At 36.8% G+C, this 26,314-nt stretch overlaps 1 protein-coding gene across 2 annotated transcripts in view; it reads right to left on the bottom strand.

Annotated features, from left to right (window-relative positions):
- atrnl1b (attractin-like 1b) overlaps window positions 1-26,314 on the bottom strand; it is a 422,410-nt gene that overhangs the window by 253,507 nt on the left and 142,589 nt on the right. For both annotated transcript variants that reach the window (XM_006630935.3, XM_015347888.2), the window contains exons 18-19: window positions 14,862-15,080; window positions 12,319-12,456 (exon numbers count right to left, since the gene is read on the bottom strand). In XM_006630935.3, the coding sequence (XP_006630998.1) occupies window positions 12,319-12,456; window positions 14,862-15,080 (357 nt within the window). The remainder of the gene's footprint in view (window positions 1-12,318; window positions 12,457-14,861; window positions 15,081-26,314) is intronic.

Here is a 26,314-nt window from a genome sequence, read left to right as displayed (position 1 = left end):
AATGTTTTATTTTCCAGTTCCTTTTTGCATTGGAAAACAAAAAAAAATTAACACAAAAAAGGTCATTGTAACAGTGTATCAAGAGTGCTGCAAAGCAGATGATGACAAAGAACTGTGATCAGCTGTAAAATCTACAAGCCCACACTCAAGACAATATCCATCACATCACAAAGGGAAAAACAAACATTACTTTGAAGAAAATAGATTTCACAAAGAGTAAAAAGAAACATCAAACATAGATCACAGATGTGTTACAGAGGGTCTGATCTTCATGAATATGCGATTCCAAAAAGAATGAGGTCTAGTTAATGTACACTAACCTCCCACAAAGCACAACCAAAAACAGGACTAAGACAAAAAAGCAATATTGATTGTTTAATCATCATTATTAATCATTATGATAAATCCAGTTCAAATAATTTTAGAATGTCTCACTGATAAAAAATGAGAGGAATTTGTTACATATCTCCACAGATTTTCAACACTTCATCCATCACGTTGCTCAAGTGTCTCTGCTCCGTTATGAAATGCAACTGCTGAATAAGCAACTAGTGCACAGATCCTAAGTGGCAACAAATTTTTAGTTGGAAGGGTATGCGCCTTATCCAACACCATGCCAAATGCCTTGATTTATGCTAACTTTCTTTTCTACAGCATTGCAAGACATTGATTATAATAAAAGACTCTTTGGCAAACTTTACACAATTGATCTGTATAAATAAAACCCTACAGCAAATATTGGCACAAATTATCATCTCAGTGCTGCCATTCAGCAGCATTTGATTTAATTTACTTAATTGAAACAAAAAATCTACTGGCATGTGTGTAAGCACAGAAGAGTGATGCACCAATTTTAGTCCAATTCAGAAAAATTACATTGCTTTTAGGGGGAAAAAGCATGCCAACATTAGAACAAATGTCTCTTAAAACAGAGTCTTGATAAAAAAAATACCTTTCTCAGATTTACAATTGCCAAATAGTGTATAACCTCCAATGATCTAGAAGGGAATGTTATTAGCAGAGCTAAAACTCAACTAGAGGACAGAAGCAACTCTAATCCTCTCACCCACAGGTACAGTACCAGGGCCAACAACCAGAATTGCTTATGCACAATTACCATTGGTGAAAGATATAGACTAGATTTGAACCCACAAGACCTTCAGGTTACAGCTCTCATTCCACACCAAAAAATAAACAATGGTTATTACCAGATTAGATGCACAACCACCCTACACCCACTTTAATAAAAATAGTTTTGGCTGCTGAAGTCATTCTTTGTCTTCAGCAGTACCACACAATAACGTTGCACCTGGACAATAATATATAAAGTTTTCTGTATTACTCAACTTTGTCTGTCTACCACACAGAAATGCCAAGTGTTCACGTACAACAGCTCATTCCTCCTCAGATATGAGCAGCAGCAGGACAGTTCATAAAGAGCATGGGACAGTCAACTGCATACGGAATAACAATCATGTCCACAATTGCTTAAGAACTAAACCACTTGAAAATAAACAGTTTTATTCAAGAAAAAATACAAAATAACAATACCTACCTGTAAATTAGACAGGAAAACAAAGTTGATGTAATGTGTAAAGATCACTGAATTCTGTTGGAGATCTATGCGTATTTTTGGGGTTAAGAATGTATAAAGAGTACATTTTCCATGGGAATCCGAAGCCGACAGTTTTTGACTTTCAATGACAGTGTAGTGTCATTGGACAGCAAGTACTGACCTTGTGAATATTTGACACATTCTGTAAGGTGTACTCACATCCTGGAGGGTTCTCCACATTACCTGTCAGCAAGCACTGCTGTAAGCAGAAGGTGAAAATGTCCAAAAGAGGTTCTGCATAAATATTTTTTGTTATTTCATTCAAACAGTGCAGTAATTTGTGTGTCGCTTCAAGTAGGGCCCTGTTTAATTACAGCACCTAGCGGCTGCCATAGCATGAGCCCTGCTTCGTCATTCTGTCAGGTTGGTCAAACAGAGGAGCTGAGGAACCACCAATCGAGTGATAAATTACACAGTCAACAAGAACAGATGTCTTCAGGCGTCCTGTGTTGTTTGGCATTCGCTACACATTTGAACACAACAGAGCTGATACAATGCCCCATGGAAGTTAAGTGTGACAAAGATTTTGAAAAGCCACAAAAACTGCATTATAGACTGGTTGATTTCTGTTAAAATATACAGAATATGCGATACACCCAAAAAGTGTGGAGATTCTCCACTGTGTTACTCATTATTGTTACAGAAGTAATTGTTATTTGAAATATCCATGTTTTCTTGAAAAATGTTTTGGTCAGGAAACAGATGAACCTGAATATCTTGAAAAGTTATATCACTTATCATTGTCTCAGTCTTCAAAGACTACATTAGAAAAACAACAAAACATTACAAAAATTATCCACATTATTCTTGCTTTGGGCAAGACATTCAGGGATATCTGAACTATGTAACCAAAAGAATCTGTAACTAAAAGACAAACAGTTTTACAAGATAATAGTAAAACCTGAAATACCAACATAAGTACTAACCATGATTATAAATTATTAAATTGTTAAATGTAAACACAGAGAATTCTAATAAGGTGCATCTTCTGCTAATTTGTAATTATTTTAAAATAAGAATCTCAACACAATCTTGTTCTTAGAATAACTTTTCCACAAATCTAACAGAACTGCAGTCATTTAAAATATGTTTGCCTTGGCAGGGAGCTCACGATGTCCAGGCATAGGAAACCTGGAGGGACACATTTTATTCAGTGCCTAAGCTGTGTGGATAATTAAAAACAGAGCACAGTTAACGGCAGAGCATTCTGCCGTTAACACCAATGGGCATTCCAAGACCCCTTCATGATTTCTAAATAATAGCAGTGATGTACTATATAGAAATCTGAATATTGGCTCCTTATACAGAGGGAGTGATTTAATTCATACAGGACATAGCATATTGGTGCTCCATAAAGAGGGAGTTATTTCATTTATGCAGTTTTGCCTTCTGCTCAGTCTCCTTTATCTGTTGATTTTATCAGTACTAGTGTCATACTCTAGTATTTTCTTCCTAAACAATCATAATAAACAATTCAATCACTTAATAGCAAGGCCCTTTGGAAAGATGGAATTCAGAAGAACAGTTAAGTACAAGTAATTATAATAATTAATAATTGCTTACACTTATATAGCGCTTTTCTGGACACTCCACTCAAAGCGCTTTACAGGTAATGGGGATCCCCACCACCACCACCAATGTGCAGCGTCCCCAAGTCTCAAGATTTGGTTTCTTTTTTTGTTTGTGTTAACTCCAAATGAAATAAATTAGAGCCACGAGGTGGGAATTAATCAAGTATTGTCAGTGACTTGTTTTATTTGCTGTATATGGACACATACTGTATTTCCATGAACTTTGTACTCATACTGTGTATGAAACAGTATATGGCATATTGTAGTACCAAAAATGGTATACAAGCAAAATGATGGCAAAACAAAAAAGTTTGCTGATCATTTCTAAGGTTAACAACTGGGAGAAGCACATTCACTTGCAATGTTGAATAATTAAATGTCATAAAATATCTGATATACTTTTTAAATGATATCTACTGTAAATACACAAACGCTCAATTCCTCAATGTAATCCTTTGTGATTTCAAGCAATATGGTGGGAGAATTTTCAAAATATAGTGTTAATAAAATACAGGAAAAAAATATTTTCCCTCCAAAAAGTGTTTTTGGTGAGTCACACTAACATTTTAAAATTTCAATGCAGTCCTCTACTTCCCCAGTAAATGACCTTTGCTGAACTTCTGCTAATTGTGATACAGTCAAAGGAGAAAAATACCAATTTGGAAAATAAAATATTACAAAGCATTAGCAAAACCCAACACTGGTCTGTCTTATGTTATTCAAGCAATGCAAACCACTAATACTTGTCATAAAACCACTATTAAATGAATTAGAAACCCAAATGGAGAGCAGTACAACAGACCAAGGTTAGGTGAGCACAGGAGAAATCAATATTCTCAACAGTACCATTGTCCATTTCCTTCTGAAATTCCTTCTTCTGGTTCTAAATACTGTATCTCCTGGTCATCAAATACTATACTGTATACACATATACCTACAATTTTGTAGGTATTGTAGGTATGCTAGGTATAGCAACATCTGGTTTGTCTAGTCAATTATACGTAACCTCCTTTCCTTTGAAGGTGAATGTCCAGAAACAAGAAGTGCAACAAGGCTCTTTAAGCGACCAATCAACAATTAATATCTTGTATAAAAGTTTTAATAATGTACTGATGGCAAAATAGGGACATACTGTAGGCTTTGCTAGGGTCAGCGACACTCTTATTTGTTCAGCGATAATCTTTTTAGAACTCAGACATCCTTTACTGGTGACTGGAAAGAAATAGGTTTCAGTATACTTCACTGATGCTGTAGCCCTTATCTGATCATTACCACTTGTTTTTCATGACAATTAAAATGTCACCTCAGCAACTTCCCTATATCAGTGTTTTTTCAACCGATGTGCTTTGGCGTAGCTGTACCTTCAGACACTAAAGGTGCACCACGTAAGCTTAGAAAAGTTACACTCATCCATCCATTATTTAACCACTTTATTATTTAAGCACAGAATCACAGGGGAGCTGGGGCCTATCCAAGGCACACAGACAAACATGCACACACTCACACTAGGGTCAGTTTTTCCTAGAAGCCAATTAACCTACCGGTATAGTATGTCTTTGGATTGCCAAAGAAAACCTACATGAACACAGAAAGAGCATATGAACTCCACACAGATATCAACCCAGGCCACAGCTCTGTGAGGCAGCAATGCTAACCACTGCACAACTGTGCTGCCCAAAAAGTCACATATTTGCAAAAAGTGAATAAACTGTTCTACCTATATGTAGAGTAACTTAAGTAGAGTTACCAACCTTGTGATGCTGTGAAACAGTACACATGTGAAATAACATACAGGCAAAATCCGAGAGTGGCTGAACAATGACTCTGGATTTCACAGTCATCAATTCATGCCAGGATAAGGCAACTGTTCATTTTGAGGCAAACTCCAATTAAATACTGAAATATGTTTTGTTTATAATATTAATAATAATACCCTTACACTGGGATGTGTGGGCCAAAAAATTTAGATTTATGTTGTTGTGAGATGGAACAGATTGAGAAACACTGCTCTACAATGCCCAGAAAAAACACGTGGAAGGATGGCAGAAACCACTACATCCAGTTGACTTCATAAACTGGATTAGCAGAGCCTGTAAGACCTAGAAGACCCCAAGTTAATTTGGACACGACAACTGCAGTGGGTTTTAAAACACATTATTTCTTTCCAGTTAAATTTTTCAATGACCACATTACAACACACTGCTTGTTAAATGTTACTGATACAACATATTCCACATACAGTATGGTGTTTTCTATGCTCTGGTTGCTTTATCTGGTGTCCTTTTTATCTTGTGCCAATAAACATGCTGTCAAGACAATGTTCTTTCTGGCAGGAAAAACTAAAGTTGAAGACTGCATGTCTAAGGGTTCAGACAGCAATAACACTCTGGATGAATGTAAACTAATTTGGAAAGACCATAATATAAGCTTTGCTTAATTTCTTCAAAATTCAAAATTATCAAGATACATTTCCTATGCAATCAAAACCGGTTTTATACTCTTAGAATCACGTTTTGCAGAGTCAAAAATGTTCTTTGTTTGATCAGAATTTCCTTGCAAAGCATATTGGAGAAAAAAAGACAAGCAATTAAATTTTAGCCTTGGTCTTTGAAACCAGTTCTTGAAATACTTGATTTTAAGTTTCTAAGAGCTCAACACCATAATCATATTTATTTAAATTAAACTCTAAACTATTCTGTGGTGCGCAAGGTTAAAACCGAACAATAGGCTACATTTTGAGAATGTTACAGTCGACAGTATGCATACATTTAAAAAAAAAGTAAAGCTGTTTTTAAGTGAGGATCCTTTACTTATCACAGAGCTCATGTGCTATTTGTCCTATTAAGTTCCTCCAAAAGTGCACAGAACACCTAAGACCTTTCTTTTTCAAAGTTCCACTGTAAAACAAAGTTGACCTTAACATTTCTAGATCATATGAACCCTCGGGAGATATCATTTTATAACTGAGGTGGACATATAATCCTGCATCACTTTTATCCATGAAAATATTACTATTTTAATTGCACTGGGCATAATATAGGCTTTTTGACCTACTGTACATTAAAATTATTCTGCTTGGCTTCAAGCAATACTTCTTCACTTTTAAAAAATGTTTTCAAAGCTATACTAATATGTCTTTCTAGTGCTCAAACATCTGCTTATCTTATTTTACAGCCCATATTACAAGGGTTCTTTAACTTCCACCACAAAAAGGAATGAGCTAAGAAATGTAATAATTGGTAACCAACCGGTCAAGCCTCATTTACAGAAAATAGCCCAGTGGAAATACATACAGATTAGCCAATAAATAAATAAAAAATTAAAACACCAGTTTTGTAATAAAAATATATGTTAATCTATTCATCTCAGAGATGATGACAATATCATTCACTTAACACATAAAATGTCAACCCATGAAAGCACCTACAGTAATTACAAAAAGACCATACAATGCATAAGAACAAATTTGATAAATTGTGTTTGTACTTAAATTGGATTTCAAAGCAGAAGGAGGGGATCCATCATCTAATTTTGGTCAAAGCAGCAAGAAAGTGCTATATAATAAATTAAGGGCCTTCCACTCAGATAACTTTGGAGTCTTTTTCTGATAGCCTCCCCAACCTTTTCTGCTTTTTTATGGAAAAACGTAACATTTACAACAAAGTGCACGATTTTCTTAAGGCATTCTACAGCTGGTAAGTATAGCAAATGGAAATCTTACTCCTTTTTAGTGTACAATAAATACAGAGGACCAGTGAGAATGTAAAACATGGATGGATCCTGTTCTCCAGTTGATTCTTGAGGAATCTCAGGAACCTCTGGGATGCACTTCTCCTTTATGGCATCCTGGGCCATACAAGTGGTATTCAGTGTTTATACTGGTTGCATTTTTCATTAAGGCTCATGTTTGATGGCAAAAAAACCTTTTATACCCAAACAGAAAGAAGGACTTCAAGAACTACCAGTGTGCAGACAAGGCATTGTTATGTTCAAAAGGATATGCAAAGGATGAACAGCTACCAATCTTAAAGATCTCCAATAAGGGAATAACAGAAAACCCCCTATAAAACAATGTCCTAAAGGTCTGCAAGGAATATATTTCAGCAACCTGCTTGCTTACTTAATCTGGCACTACATGCTACAGTACATGCACTATAAGTTAATTATTCAGAAATGAAAAGGCTTTGTAGTTACATGGGCTGCCTGCAGATCACATCTGACAGTATGTACTTTCAGGCCAAAATACTGTATGAGCTCAGAGGCTCACCTTTGTAGGAGGCAGCATTGTTCTGCAGAATAAGCAACGATGGCAGCAGCATAGAGGTGAGTATATAAGGAAAGGAAACGTTTTTAAACAATGATGTACAGTACTCAGCAGTAAAGAAATCTGAGAACAGTAGTCCAAGGCTTAGAAACAGGAAAATGGAACACTATATAGTGTGGGGCATAAGAGTATTAATCTCTTTTACAGTTGCACTTGTCTAATATCACACTTTTACAAGACATCTTGAGCGAGTAACAACACCAGTGTACTTGATTTAAGATACTGTAAACACTGCACTAATTCAATCTGTGCATGAACACACACACACACACACACCAACATCTCTAGAAATCAGCAAAAACGACACTTCTTGCCTTGAGTACTTGAAGAAATGTAAGTGTGTATGTGCATGCCGATTATTTTTTTCCATCTAAAAAATGTTAAACAGGAAACTATCAACTCAATGTTCTTTATGTAAGACACATATTTCTGTCATTTAAGAGAAGGCTAAATTTATTTTTCTATTTAAACCTGAATCAAAGACTGGAAAGGTAGGGAGGAAAAGTGCATCAGTTTCATCTAAAACAGCCCTGACTGTAGGCTCATTAGAGAAGCTCACAAAATTTTCCTTTGGGAGCTGGCAGAATCAATTTTAAGTAGGATTTAAATACACTGAAACTGCAGAGAAATTGGGAACAAATAAGCATCTTAATTTACTGTCATGTCATGCACAGATTTTTAAACCAGTTAAGCGCTGTAAGTGAACATGAAGTGTGTACTTCCCTAACAACATAGCTTCTCCCAAGCAGGACTGTGATGGAGGAAAATGGAAGGAAAGTAAAATCATATTGTTTCAGCTTGTACAATACCTGCTGTGCACAATGATACTCATAAAGTCATGAGCATTTACCCTGCTATCCAAACAACATAAGTAGTGAACAGAAAATGGAAAAAACAATGTAAAGTCACTTAATAGGATGTTGAGCCAACCTGTATGGCCAGTTTGATCTGTTACAACAGTTGTAATTCTGTAGTGGAATGCAGCACTATTCATCAACTCACGGCCTTTTGCTAGAAGTGGAAAACAGAATCTCAGATGTCATTCCAAAATGTCTTGTATACTGTATGTTTGATTTGAGTTCAGATATGGTGAATGAGAAGGTGATGGATAAGATTAGAGTAATATTCATCAAACCACTGACTGACCATATTCGATCTGGGAACAGTGGCATGTCAGCCAGGAAGATAACCCTTCTTGCAGGAAAGAAATGTTGCAAAATGGGGTAGAGATGATCACATCATCATCATTTCCCATTGGCCCTTACCAATCATGGCCTCCTAATAATCCCCATCTACGAATTGGCTTCATTACTCTGCTCTTCTCCCCACTAATAGCTGATGTGTGGTGAGCGTTCTGGTGCACTATGGTTGCCATCGTATCATCCAGGTGGATGCTGCACATTGGTGGTGGTGGAGGGGAGTCCCCATTACCTGTAAAGTGTTTTGAGTGGAGTGTCCAGAAAAGCGGTATATAAGTGTAAGCAATTATTATTATCATCATCATCATTATTATTATCATCATCATCATCACATCAAATGCCAATTAGCATACAGATACAGAGTTCTTTAGGATGGTGCTTCACACATCTGTTTGTCCAGAACATGAAGTATGATTCTGACTATAACACATTTGTCCAGTTCCTGTGCTCTTTTCACCACTTAAATCACAAAAGTGCATGCCAGATGTGATGAGTTGTTTGTTCACAGCAGCCCGCTTTTTGGAGTCGTCAGCAGATGGTTCTTAAATAGATATTCTATCTGTTTTCTGTGTATTAAGTCTGTTTTATCACTGCTGTTTCCTATTTAAAATGTTTCAAATTCTTTCAGCACCTGCACTCTTTATATACAGATGTTAAACAAAAACATTTTAATTTAGTCAATTTGGCTAAATGGGTTGCAAAAACGTAAAAAAAAACTAGATATCTTTTTTTCACTGCAGTGCACACAAAGATTAAGAAGCCACACATTTTGCCTATGCCTGGCTAAAATTAGTGCAAGACATGAAATTGAATCTGACCTTTTATGATACGTTTCAGGTCATAACACCTCATTTTGTAATGTTGTACTAAATCATTGCAGTACCTCTCTTTTATACTTTATTTGAATGAGACCAATGCCTTTTGAGAAATAGAACAATCAAGGAGGCAAAATGTTCATCTTCATAGAATTCCACTTCGGAATATCACATTTTCAAAGCACCATTTTGTGTTATAGTATTCTGTCTAAATATTTTATGGCTGCATTTCCAGAGCATTATACAGAAACTGCTCAAATCTGTCTCAAGTGGCACACTGCACATAAATGGCAAAGGAAAATCTCAAATTATGTCATAATCTACCATAGATCAATGACTTCAAACTATTAACAAAGGTAAATTTCCTCTAGTCATGTATTCCATTGTGAAAATGAAACATCATATTAGTGCAGTTCAACACCAGCCAATTAAACAAGTAGTACAATATATAATCTTGCAATGTCAATATACTGCTTTTTATCATTACACCATTTAACATATTTCACTGAGGTGGCACAGTACTTATATGCCCTGGAAAGCTAATGCATCCCTAAAGACTGCAATGCTCTCATCTATCAAATATCCACTCTGAGCTACTGAGGGCATTAGAACCTTCACTCAACTTCAGGAAATGGGAGAATGATTAAGAATTATTTAATGTCATATAAAAAACAGCCAAATGTGCATCTGTCAACCATGGAAATGTGTTATTACTTTCCCTCCAGAAAAAATATCATACAGTTTAAGTAAGCCATTAATATATGTGTCTATATGGATAGTATTCTCTATGATGCTGAAAGTAAGAGTGCAATGTCAAGAAGACTACATTCAACAAGGCAGAAGCACAGCTTCAGCCAAACATTTGTAAAAGCAGCAAAATTAACCACCCAAGGAAGGTATTCCAATTTGGTCTTACATTGATACAAGCTGTGCTGAACAGTTCCCTCTTGGTCAAGGTACAGAACCCTAAGTTAAGATACAGAATGGCTTTTTCGTGTGAAATATGTTTCAGAGGATGGTCTGTACTGCCAGCCACTCAAGCAAGAGTTGCATGAGGTACTAAATGTATGACGATTTTCAAAGAGCAATTTCGAAGAAAGGTTAGAGACACTGAGTGTGGGAATTCACACGTAAAATTGAACGGCTGCAAGAAATCTATACTGATTCATCAACACTCTGTAGGAAAGAAAATAATTCCCTTTGGCAAAGAGAATAATTCCTCATACAGTTTTTTTTTTCATTTCAACTGGTCATAATAACATGAAAAATGTTTAAATTAACTTTCTCCAATCAATTCAAAGCAAGTAAAAATACAAATTTGTATCATGTGTCTCAAAGTCAACCTTATTTTAAAATATTTAGTTACTTCATGCAAAGTAGAACATTAAGACCCCAGGACTTTCAAACTCAGTGCATCATACACCCAAAATGTGTAAAAATATTACAGGAGAATTAGATTTAATTTTATTCATTTAATCACGATACAGTATGTGCATCCACTACAACTGGAGGCCAATGGAGAATGTTGTTAGTTGTACATGGCTGGACCAGTAAGAGGCGCTCTTCCCTCTGAACAAGAATTCCAAAACCAAAGTCCCAGTGCAGTGACCAAAGACACTATGCTGTAGAGGTACTGTCCTTTAGATAGGGCTTCAAATCAAGGCTATGACTACTTAGTCATGAAAGATCCCAAAGCACTGTTCAAAAACGTATAGTGGCTATCAAAAGTATTCATCCCCCTTGTACATTTTCACATTTTACACTTTTACAATATAAAATCACAATGTATTTATATGTGATTTTTGCCACTCAGCAACACAATCCACCTTACAATGTCAAATTGAAAACAAAATTCTACAGATCCTCCTAAATTAATTAAAAATATAAAACAGAAAATAACCAGTGACATTTCAATTCATTTAGTGTCTAATTCTTCAGTGGTTGTCACACATCTGATAGCCACTGTAGATGGAACCCCTGTTGGCTGAATTCCACTTGGGGCCTGGACACTTCTCTCTTTCCTCTCTATAACTCCCCCTTCAATTCAAATGGCGAATTAATTTCTTAGTCCTCTACCTCATTTGCTACCTGTCACCCGGTTGGACCATGCTGCACTTTGGTAGTAGATAGAGATAGTTTCCTGTTATGTAGGCAAGGTGCCTTGGAATAAATAATTATAATAATTGCTTACACTTATATAGAGCTTTTCTGGACACTCCACTCAAAGCGCTTTACAGGTAATGGGGACACCACTCTACCACCACCAATGTGCAGCATCCACCTGGATGATGCAATGACAGCCATAGAGTGCCAGAACGCTCACCACACATCAGCTATTAGTGGGGAGGAGAGCAGAGTAATGAAGCCAATTCGTAGATGGGGATTATTAGGAGGCCATGATTGGTAGGGGCCAATGGGAAATTTGGACAGGACGCCGGGGTTACACCCCTATTGTTTTCGAGAAACGCCCTGGGATTTTTAATGACCACAGAGAGTCAGGACCTTGGTTTATCGTCTCATCCGAAGGACGGCCCCTGTTTACAGTATAGTGTCTCCGTCACTATACTGAGGCATTAGGACCCACATAGACCGCAGGGTGAGTGCTCCCTGCTGGCCCCACTAACACTGCTTCCAGCAGCAAACTTAGTTTTTCCCCGGAGGTTTCCCATCCAGATACTGACCAGGCTCACACCTGCTTAGCTTCAGTGAGCTGCCAGTTGTGAGTTGCAGGGTGATATGCCTGCTGGATGCAAGAAATGCAATAATTAATAAAGATTACATTAACTGAACTTACCTTGACATTTGCCTCCATTGGTGGGGTCTCCATGGTACCCCGGCATGCAAGTCTCACACTGTTGGCCAGTGGTCAGATTTCTGCACTGCTCGCAGACACTGTTGTTGACGCACGTGCTGTGGCCATTGCACTGGCAAGCTGAGAAAACAGTCAAAAGACTGAAAGTAAATTTCATTGTATTTCATCAATGTCATATCACAACAGTGTCTCAGAAAGCTGTCTCCTCTGGGCTGCCAGTTTCAAAAAGAAGACCTAGGATGATGCAGATATTTAGAGAACATCACATTTCATTGTTTGGTGTTTTGTTCTATGTTTGGGTGATATTTGAGAGGGGGCTAATAGCTTCGACACATAATGGGAACACTTTTTAATTCACCACACAAAGATATAACCGATCAGTGGCTCAAGCAGAGATGCCACATGAAAATAATCATCTAACAAGGTGACTGCCGAGATGTACCAGCTGAAATAAAAGTGGTCACCACACAGAGACAACGGCAATGAATCTAATCCTGTATGCAGAGCATGGTTTGAGTATGGAAGTTCCATGGGCATGATCCATTGATACATGGCCACTGTGTGGAATTGTACTGCTTGGATCTGGCGCTTCTAAGCCTGCATATTATGGGGAACTAGTTTTTATCTCTGTAGAAAAAGGTGCAACGGGATTTCTTTCTCTATCAGCCCTCAGTTTTTTCTTGAGCTTAAAATTACTTGAGAATAAAAATTACTCTTTAGGTCTCAGATGAAAGACAAAGTAATTTGAAAACATTCCTCAAAACGCAACATCACACACAACAGACCATCTAAATTTATTCCTAGACAACAGTGCACAAAAGACATACCGTCAGCTAGTCCCTTTACATAAACTTTCATCCATTCTCATTAACAGCAAAATTAAATCAAGTTTAATGAAGAGTCCCATTGAGCTGGTGTCTAGCCCAACAGAAAATGGCTGCAAGGTAGGATACAATATGAATAGGACACCAGATCACTGCAGGAACATACACAATTCAGAGACGCACAGCAAGTTGGACAAACTGGGGCATCCTGCAAAATCCCACAGAGGGCAAACTCAACACAGAAAGCAAACCAGCCCGGATTTGAACTCTATACTCAAGAGCAGAGAAGAAGCAATGCCAACTAACAGTAACACCCAGAGGTCAAGCAGACATTCATTGAATGCTTGTGAAAAAGACTTGTCTTCTCACAGCACTTAAGTGCAAAACTTAATGTAAACCTTTTTTTTTACTTACTTCCAAAAGAGGAAAAAAAAGAATAAGAACATAAAGGAGAAACCTCATCAATCACCTTTCACAGCCTACGCCAACTTAATCTCTATTTACTTACTGGTCAAACAGATGTAAAATGTATTTTAAATTACACCCAAAAGTTTCTGGGCTCCAGACTTCAGAGGGATTCCCTGGAAGGGTGTAAAGTATAAACCCAAGACTGAACAGCTCCCTTTAGTGCCAAACAGGAAGCCAACTCTGAAAGCTGATTTACTGTGCTGTGTAACGTCTCACTTCCTCATCATAGTTCCTTGTCAGGTCTTGGCAGGATAAGGATTGATAAAAGATCTACAGACTGTAAAATGAAATGCTTATTCTTCAGGACACCTCTTCATATACCACTCTAGGCACTCTTCTCATAATAAAATAAAGTCTTTAACTGCTTTTCTAATTGCAATCTAAAAAAAATACTGTTTTTTTTAAATAAACATCTTGACAACTTTAAGCTTTCCCATACATTTCAGGGAAAATTCATTAAAAGATACAAGACTATACAAAGATGAAAGCAAGACTCCCACCAGACAGCAGTTTGAGTCACAACAGGTTTTATAAGCTGTTGGCTTTTTATATACATGACAAAACGAGGCTCTGGTGCAGCACATTGCAACCTTACTTTGAGTAAAGGCACAGACTCATAACCTAACTTAAAATATACTCTTTTCTTTCTTGTGCTTGCAATTTTAAAGCCTTAAATGGATCAAGCTGTGCGACAAGCGTCTGATTTACATCCCTTCATTTACTACCTACTTGAACATCATGTCCGATTTGATAAAAAGCCTCAATGCCAAGTGCTCTCCCAAGTCATCCAACCATAAGAGCACTCATTCATAGCACAGAGCGAGCCTGATGTTTGAGCTATCACTGGCTTGAGAATTAGGGCATGTCATCAGAACACTGTGACCAGGATCCCCCAAACAGCAGTGCATAACTGGCAGAGCACCTTTGAGGCAGAGTGGCCATTTGTTAACCAGAGCCCTCACTGCTTTCAGCAAAACAGTAAATCCTGTAACTTGCCAGCTGCATACAGGCTTACAACCAGATCAGCAAGAGATGCCACTCCTCCGGTCAGTGCTACCTTGCCTGTAAAGCACTGTGGAAAAGATGGATGGCCCTGGTGAGGGTGTTAGTGCAGAATGTCTGCAAGTTCTCATCCTCCCTACAGTATGTAGTAAAGGAGCCATGATCTTAACTGTGGGGGTAAATGATAAATACCACTCATATTCATCTGTTCTAAAGGATGGTTTTACATACCTGGACAGTTTATGAAAGCCCATTCAAAACCTTTCTCTTTGGGGCACAGTCCTTGGTCCAGTATCATATCGTGACTCTGCTTCCCCACAGCTTTCATAGGTCCCCGGTAGGAGCCCTCGATGCACTGTCCTTTGCCTGTGTTGCTGGGGTCACTGCACCAGCCGCAGTCCGGCTGCTCCAGGCACTGACTGCAGGTCCGGAGGCCAGAGCAGTTCTGAGCTGCAGGTATAAGACAAAAGGAAACCGCATAAATTTGCTTCATGGCAACATTTCCAGTCAATCTGAAATGTCCCTTCCACTGAGGCAGAAGGAAGGGCCCCAGCAGGAGAAGAATCCAGTATCAGGAAAGAGTGAAACCAGAACAGCTTTTCTCCGATGAACTGCAAACACAATACCAAAACTGCTCTTTTACTTTCCAACACAAGTGCTACTTCACATATGGAGTTCTTTAAGGGTGGATGGGAGTCTGTAACACCATCTAAAGTAATTTCTGGGCAAAATACATTTATGTAAAAAAACACATGTCAAATGAGCTGTCGTTCAAAGGAGCCAGTACTCCTCTCAGCCCACTTTTCTAGTGCACAGAAAAAAAAAACCAAAATGACTGTTTAAGGAAAATACCCAATAGTACAATTCTCTTGAAATACTACGAATGTAAAAAGAAATAAGTAAAAATAACTAATGAGGTTAAAGTGGGAAGCTGCCTCAACTTGTAAGCTACTTTGGCTGAGAAGCTTTCTGCATAACTGAAGAAAGTTTCACAATAAAATTGCTGTTCATTTGATTTTACTTTTCAGAGTGGAATGAACCTTTACTTGCTCCCCAACACTATCGCATGGCAAATTAAACCTTCAACTGAACATTTTCAATCTTTTTTAGTAGAACAATTCCATCCAACCAAAAAGAGAAAGGTAAAATCAAAACTAATAAAACTAGAACAAATCCATCAAGATACTGATCACAGCAGAGACTGGGAGAGCTCTCAGCCCCTTCAACGAATCACATTGTAAGCAACTGTTTCTTTATCTCTGCTGCCTTATCACTTCCAGAAAGATGACAGGTTTAAAAAAAAAATAATTGTGATATTTTCATCTTTCCTTGGACATTTCTACCTGACAGGTTAAATTAAATGTTAAACCAGAAAAAAAAGACATGGGTACATATACTGTATAAGTTCTTATGATCGTTCATGTATTTTAACAGCAGCCATAAAACAATGGCTTCATGTAAGAAACAATAAAAACTTTTTATTTGAAAAATGGAAAAGATCATTCCATTCGTTTCCCAGATGCCTCAGAACGGTTTGACTGTTTATACACATACTGTGAAAACTCAGCAATATCCACCTCAACAGCGACACATACAGTAAGTAATGTACTACATTGTGGGGAAAAATGTTTCATCAGTAGGATTTCCATGTCAAATGATGGCTACTCTACAAGCACACATCCCAAATTAATGGTCTCCCTGGATTTATCATCTGTATTACATAGAACCAAATAAGGCGTTACAACAGATTACTTAAATAACATATAACCTTTCTGTACATGGAGGAAATTAAATATATATTTGATGGGCAATTTGTTCTACAGTTACATTGCACTTAAACATGACAGCTTCATCCTGTCTGAGGTCAGACTTAAGTAAATAAGATTAAACAAAAATGTTTTCCAATGGTGTAACATTAAAGTACACAGTAGAATTGAGAAATTAATTGAAGCGGTTTCTTGAAGTATGAGTAGAAAGTTCTACTCATCTAGATTTCCAAATCAAGATTGTTCTTTGTGATTTTCTGATCACAGCACACCATCAATGAGAATCCGTGGCCTATTGTGTCACTTGCTAAATTGTTACTATAAAGCTAATACTACTTGTCACTTGCAGACACACAGACACAGCCGAGTCATCTTAAGGGTCTACATCATTTGCACTTGTATTGCATTATATTTGTGTGCCTCAGGGTAAGGCAACACTTTCTTTTGCACCTCACATGACCCAAAGGGTGTAAGTAGAACAGAATTGAAGGTTTGGCCTGAAACAAAACTTCTGTCTTGGACTGAGGTATATTATCAATAACGCACAAAGATCTGTCTGTTCCTATTTCAATAGGAATACAGCAGAGTAATTGGCTTGGCCCAAAGACAAAAAATTGTGGTTTTAACACACAAGCCTATAAAGTGGGTATCGGTGAACATGACAAAAGTCCTGCTTTGAAACAAAAGACACCAATTATTGTCTAACTTTTTAAAAGGTGAAATGATGGTGTTTTTTTGTCATTTCCAGTTGACTTATTTTCATTGAAAGCTTCTTGTCAGTAAAGCCAATGTCACAGCATTCCATGACATTGTGGTGTAAACCAGACACTAAAGCACTCTAAGTGTTATAACTGTTTTCAAACTATCTCAATTTTAAAATGACAATAATGGGTTTTTCCAGAAAATGCAACAGTTTTGCTCAACTACTCTGAAACAGCAAAATGGATTTTGGTAAAAAGTACATGTTTCAAAACAGCTCAATCACCAAACAAATAGTCCAGAATAATTTAATATTATTCTTGTGGCAGCCTTAGGTCACGATCATTCCAGGGCAATTTCAGAGTTGACACCACTGTTTGCTCCAAGGAAGAGGCCACAGAACAGTTATATTAGCAGAAATGTAAGTCCAGATGGCGATTACTGGCCAAAACCCAACACTACATAATGACTAAAATCACATCCTCTGCAATAGAAGTATTTTTATTTGAGGGGATTAAAAATATACAAGAGGAAGTTTGTGAGATTACCTGAAATAAAGCACGTAAAGGGAAATAAAATCTGTGTATAACAACAGCATACAACAAAATAAAAAAAAAGATCCACAAACTAATAGGTATCTAATAGGTATCCAATAGAGGACAAACATATCGATAGACCAAAGACAGCCAAGAAATTCACATCATTACTGAAATGGTATGATTGATGCACATGTAAAGGTACTTGTAAGGAACTGCCATACTTCCTCCAGTCTACATAGTAATATTTCATGTTGCATTTTTCACTCACCACCAGAATAAGCTGCCATATTTTGGATGCAGTGAGAGTTTGTTGCTGTGTCCTGCATTCATGGGATTCAATATCAAGTGAATAATCAAATAGGTTTCAGACTATGTGTATTCATCTAAGAGATGTTTATTCTCATTTCCAGTTCTCCACAGGCTTGCATAAACTTCATACGTTTTCCTTAAGCATTTACTAGATTTATAGGGGCATAAACTGCCATTATAACCATATTTCTCATTAATGCATATTTTCTTTTCAACTGTAATATAATATTTTTCCTAAAAAAAAAGATCCTTCTCCAATATAGACATTTCAACTATCCAACCATAAGACAGGGGACACCAAGAAAATATGAAATCAGTGCAGTTTATTTACTACTTTGTTTTTGGGAAACCGCAGCTTGCATCTGTTTGTATGGATGATTACGCTTTTCTTTTTTATACGACTTGTCCAGCATACCAACCTTCAAAGACAGCTGTGACGCACAATTTTTTCAAATCAGTTTTTAGATTTCAACTTGAGATTTAGGATTGAAATCAATCATCAGATTTTCAGAAGTTCAGCTCAGAAACTACAGTTGCTAAGCAAGGAATGGAAGCACAAAAAAGTACAAAACCACACAGTAATCACATGTGCACTACAGATCACTGTAATATACTTTCCACCTAGATAACTAAAAGTAAAACAATTTATTATTACAGTTATTAACAATTATCCAAAATCAAGTGCAAACAATAGAGGTACTTCCATAGCATTTATAATGTACTGACTTGTTACATCAATCATTACATCTTTTTAAAAATGTTTCAGGTGATTCTTTGCTGAGGTTTGAAATTTGTTTGCTAACACATTAGAATAATAGAAAATGTATTCTTTCCCTGAGCCTGGTCGGTACCTGGATGGGAGACCTGGGAAAAACTAGGTGTTAGTGGGGCCATCAGGGGGTGCTCACCCTGCAGTCCATGTGGGTCCTAATGCCTCAGTATAGTGAAGGGGACACTATACTGTAAAAAGGCGCCGTCCTTGGGATGAGACATAAAAGCCGAGTACCTGGCTCTCTGTGGTCATTAAAAATCCCACGGCATTTCTCGAAAAGAGTAGCAGTGTAACCCCGGCGTCCTAGCCGAATTTCCCATTACCTTTACCAATCATGGCTTCCTAATAATCCCCATCTATGGATTGGATTCATCACTCTGTTCTCCTCCCCACTAATAGATAATGTGTGTTGAGCGTTCTGGCGCTCTATGGCTGCCGCCGCATCATCCAGGTGGATGCTGCACATTGGTGGAGGTGGAGGAGAGTTCTCATTACCTGTAAAGCACTTTGAGTGGAGTGTCCAGAAAAGTGCTATATAAGTGTAAGCAATTATTATTATTACAACTATGTACAGTAGATGTCAAGACATCTGCAGTAGCTACATGTGAAACCTGTTAGTGCATACAGTATGTTAGTGTAAACAAACTCTTTATGTGATGCCCCAACTCAAACCTGATTAATCTATGTGCTGCATGTGAGAAGAAAGGGTCCAGAGAGGACCCCAAATAAATAGACTAAGACTTCTTGCAGTCTTTTCTCTTCAGTCAGGCAGCACTAGCAAGAAAAAAACTTAATATTGAAATAAAAAAAAATCCAGAAAGACTTTCATGTTTACAGAGAAAAGTTTTGTTGTAGTGATTTATTGCACTATAGCATTTGAACATTGCCCACAGCCAACCTCAGGCTTTTAGAAGAAACGTAATGACTTTGTGAACATATGCAGGTGTCATTAAGGTTAATGCTGCTTAACACTTTGGTGTGTGCAAGGCAGATGGATGGTGATCTGATCAGATTCTTGGCAGAACTAAATGAGCAATGCCCTCGTCAGCTGTCAGAAAATGGAGTCTTTCCAGTTAATAAATGACGAATGTTTCCTTTTGGCCAAGAGTCCAATTTTCTGCTTTTTACAGAAGTGGCCTATTCTATTCTAAGCCAAATCAACAACACTTCATCCTTTAATGAATACTCAATACGAGCTAGAAACTAGATAAAATTCAGTGAATTATATTTTATTGAAATCATGACGTGGGAAAAACTGATCTTTGAAACAACCCTATTTTAGAAGGGTACATCTGTAAAAGTAATAACAGTTCTTTTCTCACTATGGCTCAGTTAAAGCTCTCTTTAAGAGACAAACACAAAGATTAATACTAAAATATTGTGAATTAACCTCAAAGAGATCTGTTTTGGCATAAAGCCTTTTTGGAAGAAAAACAGGTGATATGAAATTTAAAAACTGAGAAATAAATCTAGAAAAAATGCAAAATCTCAAGCCAGTGTAACTGGGAACCACGAACTCTATGCAGAGAAAGCTGTGAAAAGGGCAACCTAAGACTAGAAGTTTCTTTAAAGTCGAATGCAGTGGTTGTTTCTCCTGTACTTAAAGCAAAATTGAATACAACCGACTCACATCAGCAAAGCTCTCAGTAACCATGGAAACCATTACACTGCGGAGTAAATAAAGTTCAGATATATTCCATACAAACAAAGCAACAAAGGGACAAAAAGACTGAAAAACAGCAATAATTTACCCATCTTAGAGTGCACCAGTCAATTTTGTGTTATTTAAGTGTGTGGAATGGATGGCCATTAGCTATGTTTTTAAACGAAAGCTTCAGAGAACCAAATGCATTAAGGAGGACATAAAAACGCTGGCAGAGGCATCAAAGTCTGTTCTGATACTCAAGCACAATATATAGCACTGCTGCAATTTAAAAAAAAAACAGAGTAGCAGGAAATTATAAAGGAATGCAGACAACAGGAACAAACTGGAACAAGAGGGTGCACTTTAAAACACCGCAAATCTGTGACATCTGTAGATTACATATTAACAAAATGATTCTGTATTTGTAAGTAAAACACACAGGAAAGAGAACAACAAATTATGTAAGCAAATGGGATGTTAATGGATTATTGTTTTCTGTATATATCAAAAGGTATCCCCTATAAAATACATAGTGTATATTATAAGATACATAGTGTACTGTTTTGTACCAATTTATTGCAATTAGCTATAATTGACAAATTCACATCCAATAGCGAAGTCATTATTTGCTTATAGTTGCTGGACAAAAATTTGTTAAACTAGCAGGGAAGTATCTTATTTGGAGGAGAGTTAATGTTACTTTGATATGCAAACCTATTTGGATAGAGACAATATTGCTTTGTACAACCATTAAAGTGGATCTATTGAGATTTAAGATAAAATATCGCTTAAAGATTAAAAAGTTTGCTGGGGTGATATGGCTTCCAGCTGGAGGATTTTTCGAAGTAAACTCTTGTTCTAACAGCATATGCTACGGTAAAAAGTCAATTCCAATATAATAAAGCACATATTTAGATACTGTAATACATAGGGGGAAAATAGAAAATAGACTGGAAAAACTACATTTTTCCCTAAATTCTTAAAGGACACAATCTATTGTACAAAAACACAGCAAAAAATATATATTTCATTACTCACTTTAGCAGTAGAGAGGAGTGTGAGATTAAGAAGCCTTACTTAGACAAGATGCTATTATCAGGCTTATCATTTGAGAATGCTTTTCATAATGTGAAAAAGTACCGAGGACCAAAGTGTAGAGATGTTGGACAACAGGACACAGAATTCCATTCACACTGCAAAATCACATCCTGTTGCTTTCACTGAGCTATGGTATTGCTGCACTGTGACTAAAACTGGTGACGCAGTGATTGTTCACCAGCTACAATTTTGCATGTGGAAAATCACAAGCACACATCTGTTCCCTGTGTGTATGCTGGAAGGAACAAGGAATGCAAAAGGCAAAAAAAACAGAGCCATTACAGTTTCTACACCCTCTCATTATATGAAACGTCCTTAAACAGGTTAATCGGTTTTGCAGTGCAAGATTAATAACTGGGGGTGAAGAGGTATTGTGTGCTCCGAATACATAGCAGGTAAAAAAAGTTGAGTATTACTATCTCTGCCATACCAAGAATGAGGAGACCTTTTGAGAAGATCTTGTATTAATAATGCTAGCTGGCATTTGTGTATTCACTGTGCATTAGCTACAGTATACTATATTTCCTCTCATAATACCTCACACTCTATATAAAAATCTCTACTAATGTCACATGCTTATCACTGCAAATATGGTATGCATGTGTGAGTTACCAGGAAACAAAAAAAAACAGAACTTGTGAAAGAACAACTTCATGCATTTGAACTTTCCGTTTAGGATTTACTTCTTTGATATGCTAAGAAATGTTCTCTGTGCAGGTCTCTGAATGACTAAACAAAAATCACTTGTTTCTGTTCAAATATATAAGCTGAAAAAACTGCTCAATGAGAGATGTAATCTCCATTTATAGACCTAGCAATCATGTTCACCTGAGAGAGGTTTAATCTTGGAGAAAGGCATTTAGCAGAAAACAAATCACCTATTATAGTGTCTTACCTGATCTAAAACCAGTCTGCAAAACACAAGTGCTTTCAAAACTTTATTTCAGAAAATTAAAAAACAAGAAGTTGAAGAACTTAACAGCACTTAAAAAAAATCAATAAGCAGCCTGAAACCAAGTACTGTACTAAGGATGCAGAATGAAACATTGTTCTAATTACTTTAAAAACATTGTGACCTTCAATCACTAAGGCCCATCCAATGGAATTTGTGCAAAATCAAATTGTTTAAGTGGACATACTTTCAAAGGCAACAAAGATTGGAGTCACCGACCTCTCAAGAGCCTTTCAAGATAAATAACATCCTGTGGCTACAGACAAATTTGATTTATTTCTCCAATCCACCCCCCCACCCCGCTTCTGGCTCAAATAAAAAAGTATCTGAAAAGGTACAATGAGTATGCAGTTTCCAGACAAAACCAAAATAAGAAATTATATTTTTCCCCCCAACATCAATACAATAAAGGTGCACAGATATACAAAGAGTACTGACTTAAACCCTGACAGCATTATTAGCCCGCAGTGAGATCTCAAGGGTGGCACAGAATTGAGCAAAATACTCCTAGCTTTGTGAGCTAAAAGGTACTGTAGGTTGCCTATGAGCCACAAGCTACAACTTCCCGGTGTGAAAAAACTCCATGCAAAACAACCAAATTATTAAATCTTTGAGTCCAAGACACATTGTGCACAGGCCAAAATGCTGTCGTTGCTTGTCAGACTCAGAACTATCTTCTATATCAATGCGCAAAACAAAACTTGAAAATACACTGTAGTGATACAAATGTATTTTAATTACATAATTGAAATCTTGGTATTTAAAACTATACTTAAGAAAACATAGCATTGAAAAAATCATCAGTCTGTGGTTAAAGGAATAACAAATTCTGATAAAGTTAACATTTTGTTGGAGACATTGCAATTTGCATAGATTTAAAATTAGAAGCCTTTAGTATTTTATTTATTCAAACTGAGAAGCAGAGATAAAGTTTAAGAAGTGTACATAATGACATTTGTTTTCTCTGAGTGCAAACTCCACAAATTAAAAACAAAACGAAAACAGCCACTTTGGAAAAAATATTCATTACATCCAAAGCACACTTGGTCAAAGTCCAAGTAAGGTAAGGAGATCATTAAAAGAGCAATAGATGTGACAGGGCATTCCAGAGTAAGCTCTAATATGGATAAATCCATAAAAAATATCATAGACATCAGATGTAGATACTAGTTCAACCTATACGCAGCAAAGGAGGGAGGATTGAGTATTTCGATTTATTTTCTATTTTATTTTGTCCAATTATGACTGTATATATGGATAAATATGGATTGTGAGTTAATAAAAATATTACTATGAATTATTGAATGGACACATACAAACTAATCAACCTATCACAATCCAGAAGACAGCCAAATATTTTTAAATGTCAGGCAAACAGTCTAAGAACATTTCTAAAACAGAAAACCACACAAATGCTGGCATGGCCCTCAGTAGATTTACATGTAGTGTCACACCTGAAGAAGGCTCCACGGCCGAAACGTTGTGTTCTCTTTCTTCATTTTTTTCAGCATGGAATAAACCTATTACTTGTTCCTTTGCAGCCTACGCATGCTGACGCAGCTACCCACCTGAACTACAACCGTAAGATAAGGGAAATCGCAAACTCCGGACAGAACCAGGAAATTTAGTCCAGACATCTACTGTACCGGAAGTTCCTCTTCCTAGAAGCTCAAGCTTGGCCAAAAATGGACATCCCGGCATGACAATAATCCAAAGCATAAATCCATATCAACAACATAATTAAACAAGCATTCTTGGAAAGGCCAAGAAAGTCTTCAGACCTCAATCCAATAGAACATTTGTGGTGTGAACTTAAGAAGGCGGTTCACAAATAAAACCAAAGGGTCTGAAGAATTAGAGGAGTTCTGCCTGATGAAATGGGCAAAAGAAACCCTCAGTAGTGCCAGAACCTCATAGCATAGGCCAGGAAGCATCTGGTATCCATGTCAAGAAGAATTTACAAAATACTAACTACAGTCATGTGAATAAATGCTACTCTTGTTTGTTCTGGACAAACAATTTGCTGAAAAATGCTATTAAAAATCACAACTTCCTTTTTTTTTTCAAGCAAGACATTATCCAACCAATGTTTGCTGCTGTTTTATGGATTTTTTGGTTCTATTTTATTTGGGCTCAAATACCTCTGGAAGGCAATGGACATTTACATATAACATTGTACAGAATACAAACAAATAACCCTCTTCCTTTTTTAAATGATAAAACAGTAACTATTGCATTATGCCAGCACATCAGAGAGGAAAAATTAATAAAAACACATTTTCTGTTTTTTTATGGTATGAAGTTAAGACCTAGAAATAGATAAAAAACTAATCCAAGAAGGCCTAGATCTCATGTTTTTCTGGTTGCAATCTGAGAGAAAAGGTTAATTTTACCATTACTTACACTTTTGTTTACAATATCAGTCTACTGTTCACAGGCTGTAGGGTCCCCAGCAAGACATTTACTCATAAAAGCTTTCTACAGTAACTGACCACCAAATACTGAAGTAGTATTATGTCCACTCTTCACTATCTCAAAGGGGATATCTCCCATATTTGCACATATGTTCATCAAAAATTATAATATTAGATTTCTTTTTCTTAGCTTTCATTTACACCGTTGATCACTGACACTTTAGGTAATGTTAATAATTTAACAGAAAATGTAACAGCTGTTAAACAGGTGTAATAATGGTCAGGCTGTGTCACTTTACTAATACTTTATTAAATATCAATAATTTTAAATTGCAATCCTTATTCTCAAGTTAAGTTATTTAGCTCCATGATTGCCACTGTATAGTTAAGATACAAGTTCTCCCTGTTTTTTCATTGTTGAGCAGCAATGAATAAAATTAGATCAGAAATGAACAGTACCATAGCAGGTTTCAAGACAGGGCTTTGTCAGTCTACAACTCCACTTACATAGCTGAAGCATATTAAATGTGTCTCTCCAGTTTTTGCCTTTTGAAACCTTAAAATGACTTGATTCCAGTCATTAAACTATTCAGGGGAGACCTCTGCAGGTAGGGTTTGAAACGGTTACAGCAGGCTTGATAAAACATTTTAGAAGAAAGCTCCACCTTGGCATTTCATCCTTGGTTCTGAAGGTTATGGGGTTATAATGTAGATTAAACAGCTTTGGTAAGTGGACCCCTAAGTTTTCAAGAGTTATTGATTGCTGGACAAGGTCAAACCTCTTTGATGTAGATCATGAAAACTCTCTCCCCAGTTTCTTGGCAATAATTACTGCATAGATCTCACAGTGCACACAGAGGAAACTGGAAAAGATCTGCATTTATTTTCCTACCTTAGAAATTACAGAGATAAAATCACCCCCGAAAGTTCTCTCTCTCCCAAACCCAGGTGAAGGTAAAAGACAGAATTCAGTTTTTGTTTTATTCTTCAAACATTATTTTTGAATTGATATTTGCAGGGGAAGGCGTTTTGACCCTTCTTCCTTCATTCATAAACTACCATTTTAAGCAATTAAGCAAATTCAGGCAAACCATGTCTTGTATATTGTGTGTCCCAGGATGTGCATATAGAGTTTCGTAACATAAGTCTGGTAGAAATCCAAACTGTAGCACATCTCTCATTGTTTTTGGACCTTACATTTTACAAATCGGATCAATTAGCTAATATTTTTGTTTAATTAATGACATCTGCTGGAAAATGCTCCTTTCTGTTTTTGTTCAGGTTTTAATTCAGACCATAATACAATGCATTTGCACCTTTATTTTCTCCTACAGGATTGATTCACATTAGTTTGTTGTATCCCGCAGTACTACAGGAAATACATGTTGCTTATCCATCCATCTATTTTTTAACAACTTCATCCAATTCAAGGTCTGGGAGGATCAGAGACTTTCCCAAAAAGCAACAGGCACAAGGCAGGATACATCCTG

Source organism: Lepisosteus oculatus, chromosome 4, assembly GCF_040954835.1.
Source record: "Lepisosteus oculatus isolate fLepOcu1 chromosome 4, fLepOcu1.hap2, whole genome shotgun sequence".
Lineage (NCBI taxonomy): Eukaryota > Metazoa > Chordata > Actinopteri > Semionotiformes > Lepisosteidae > Lepisosteus > Lepisosteus oculatus.
This window is presented reverse-complemented; position numbering and strand designations above follow the sequence as displayed.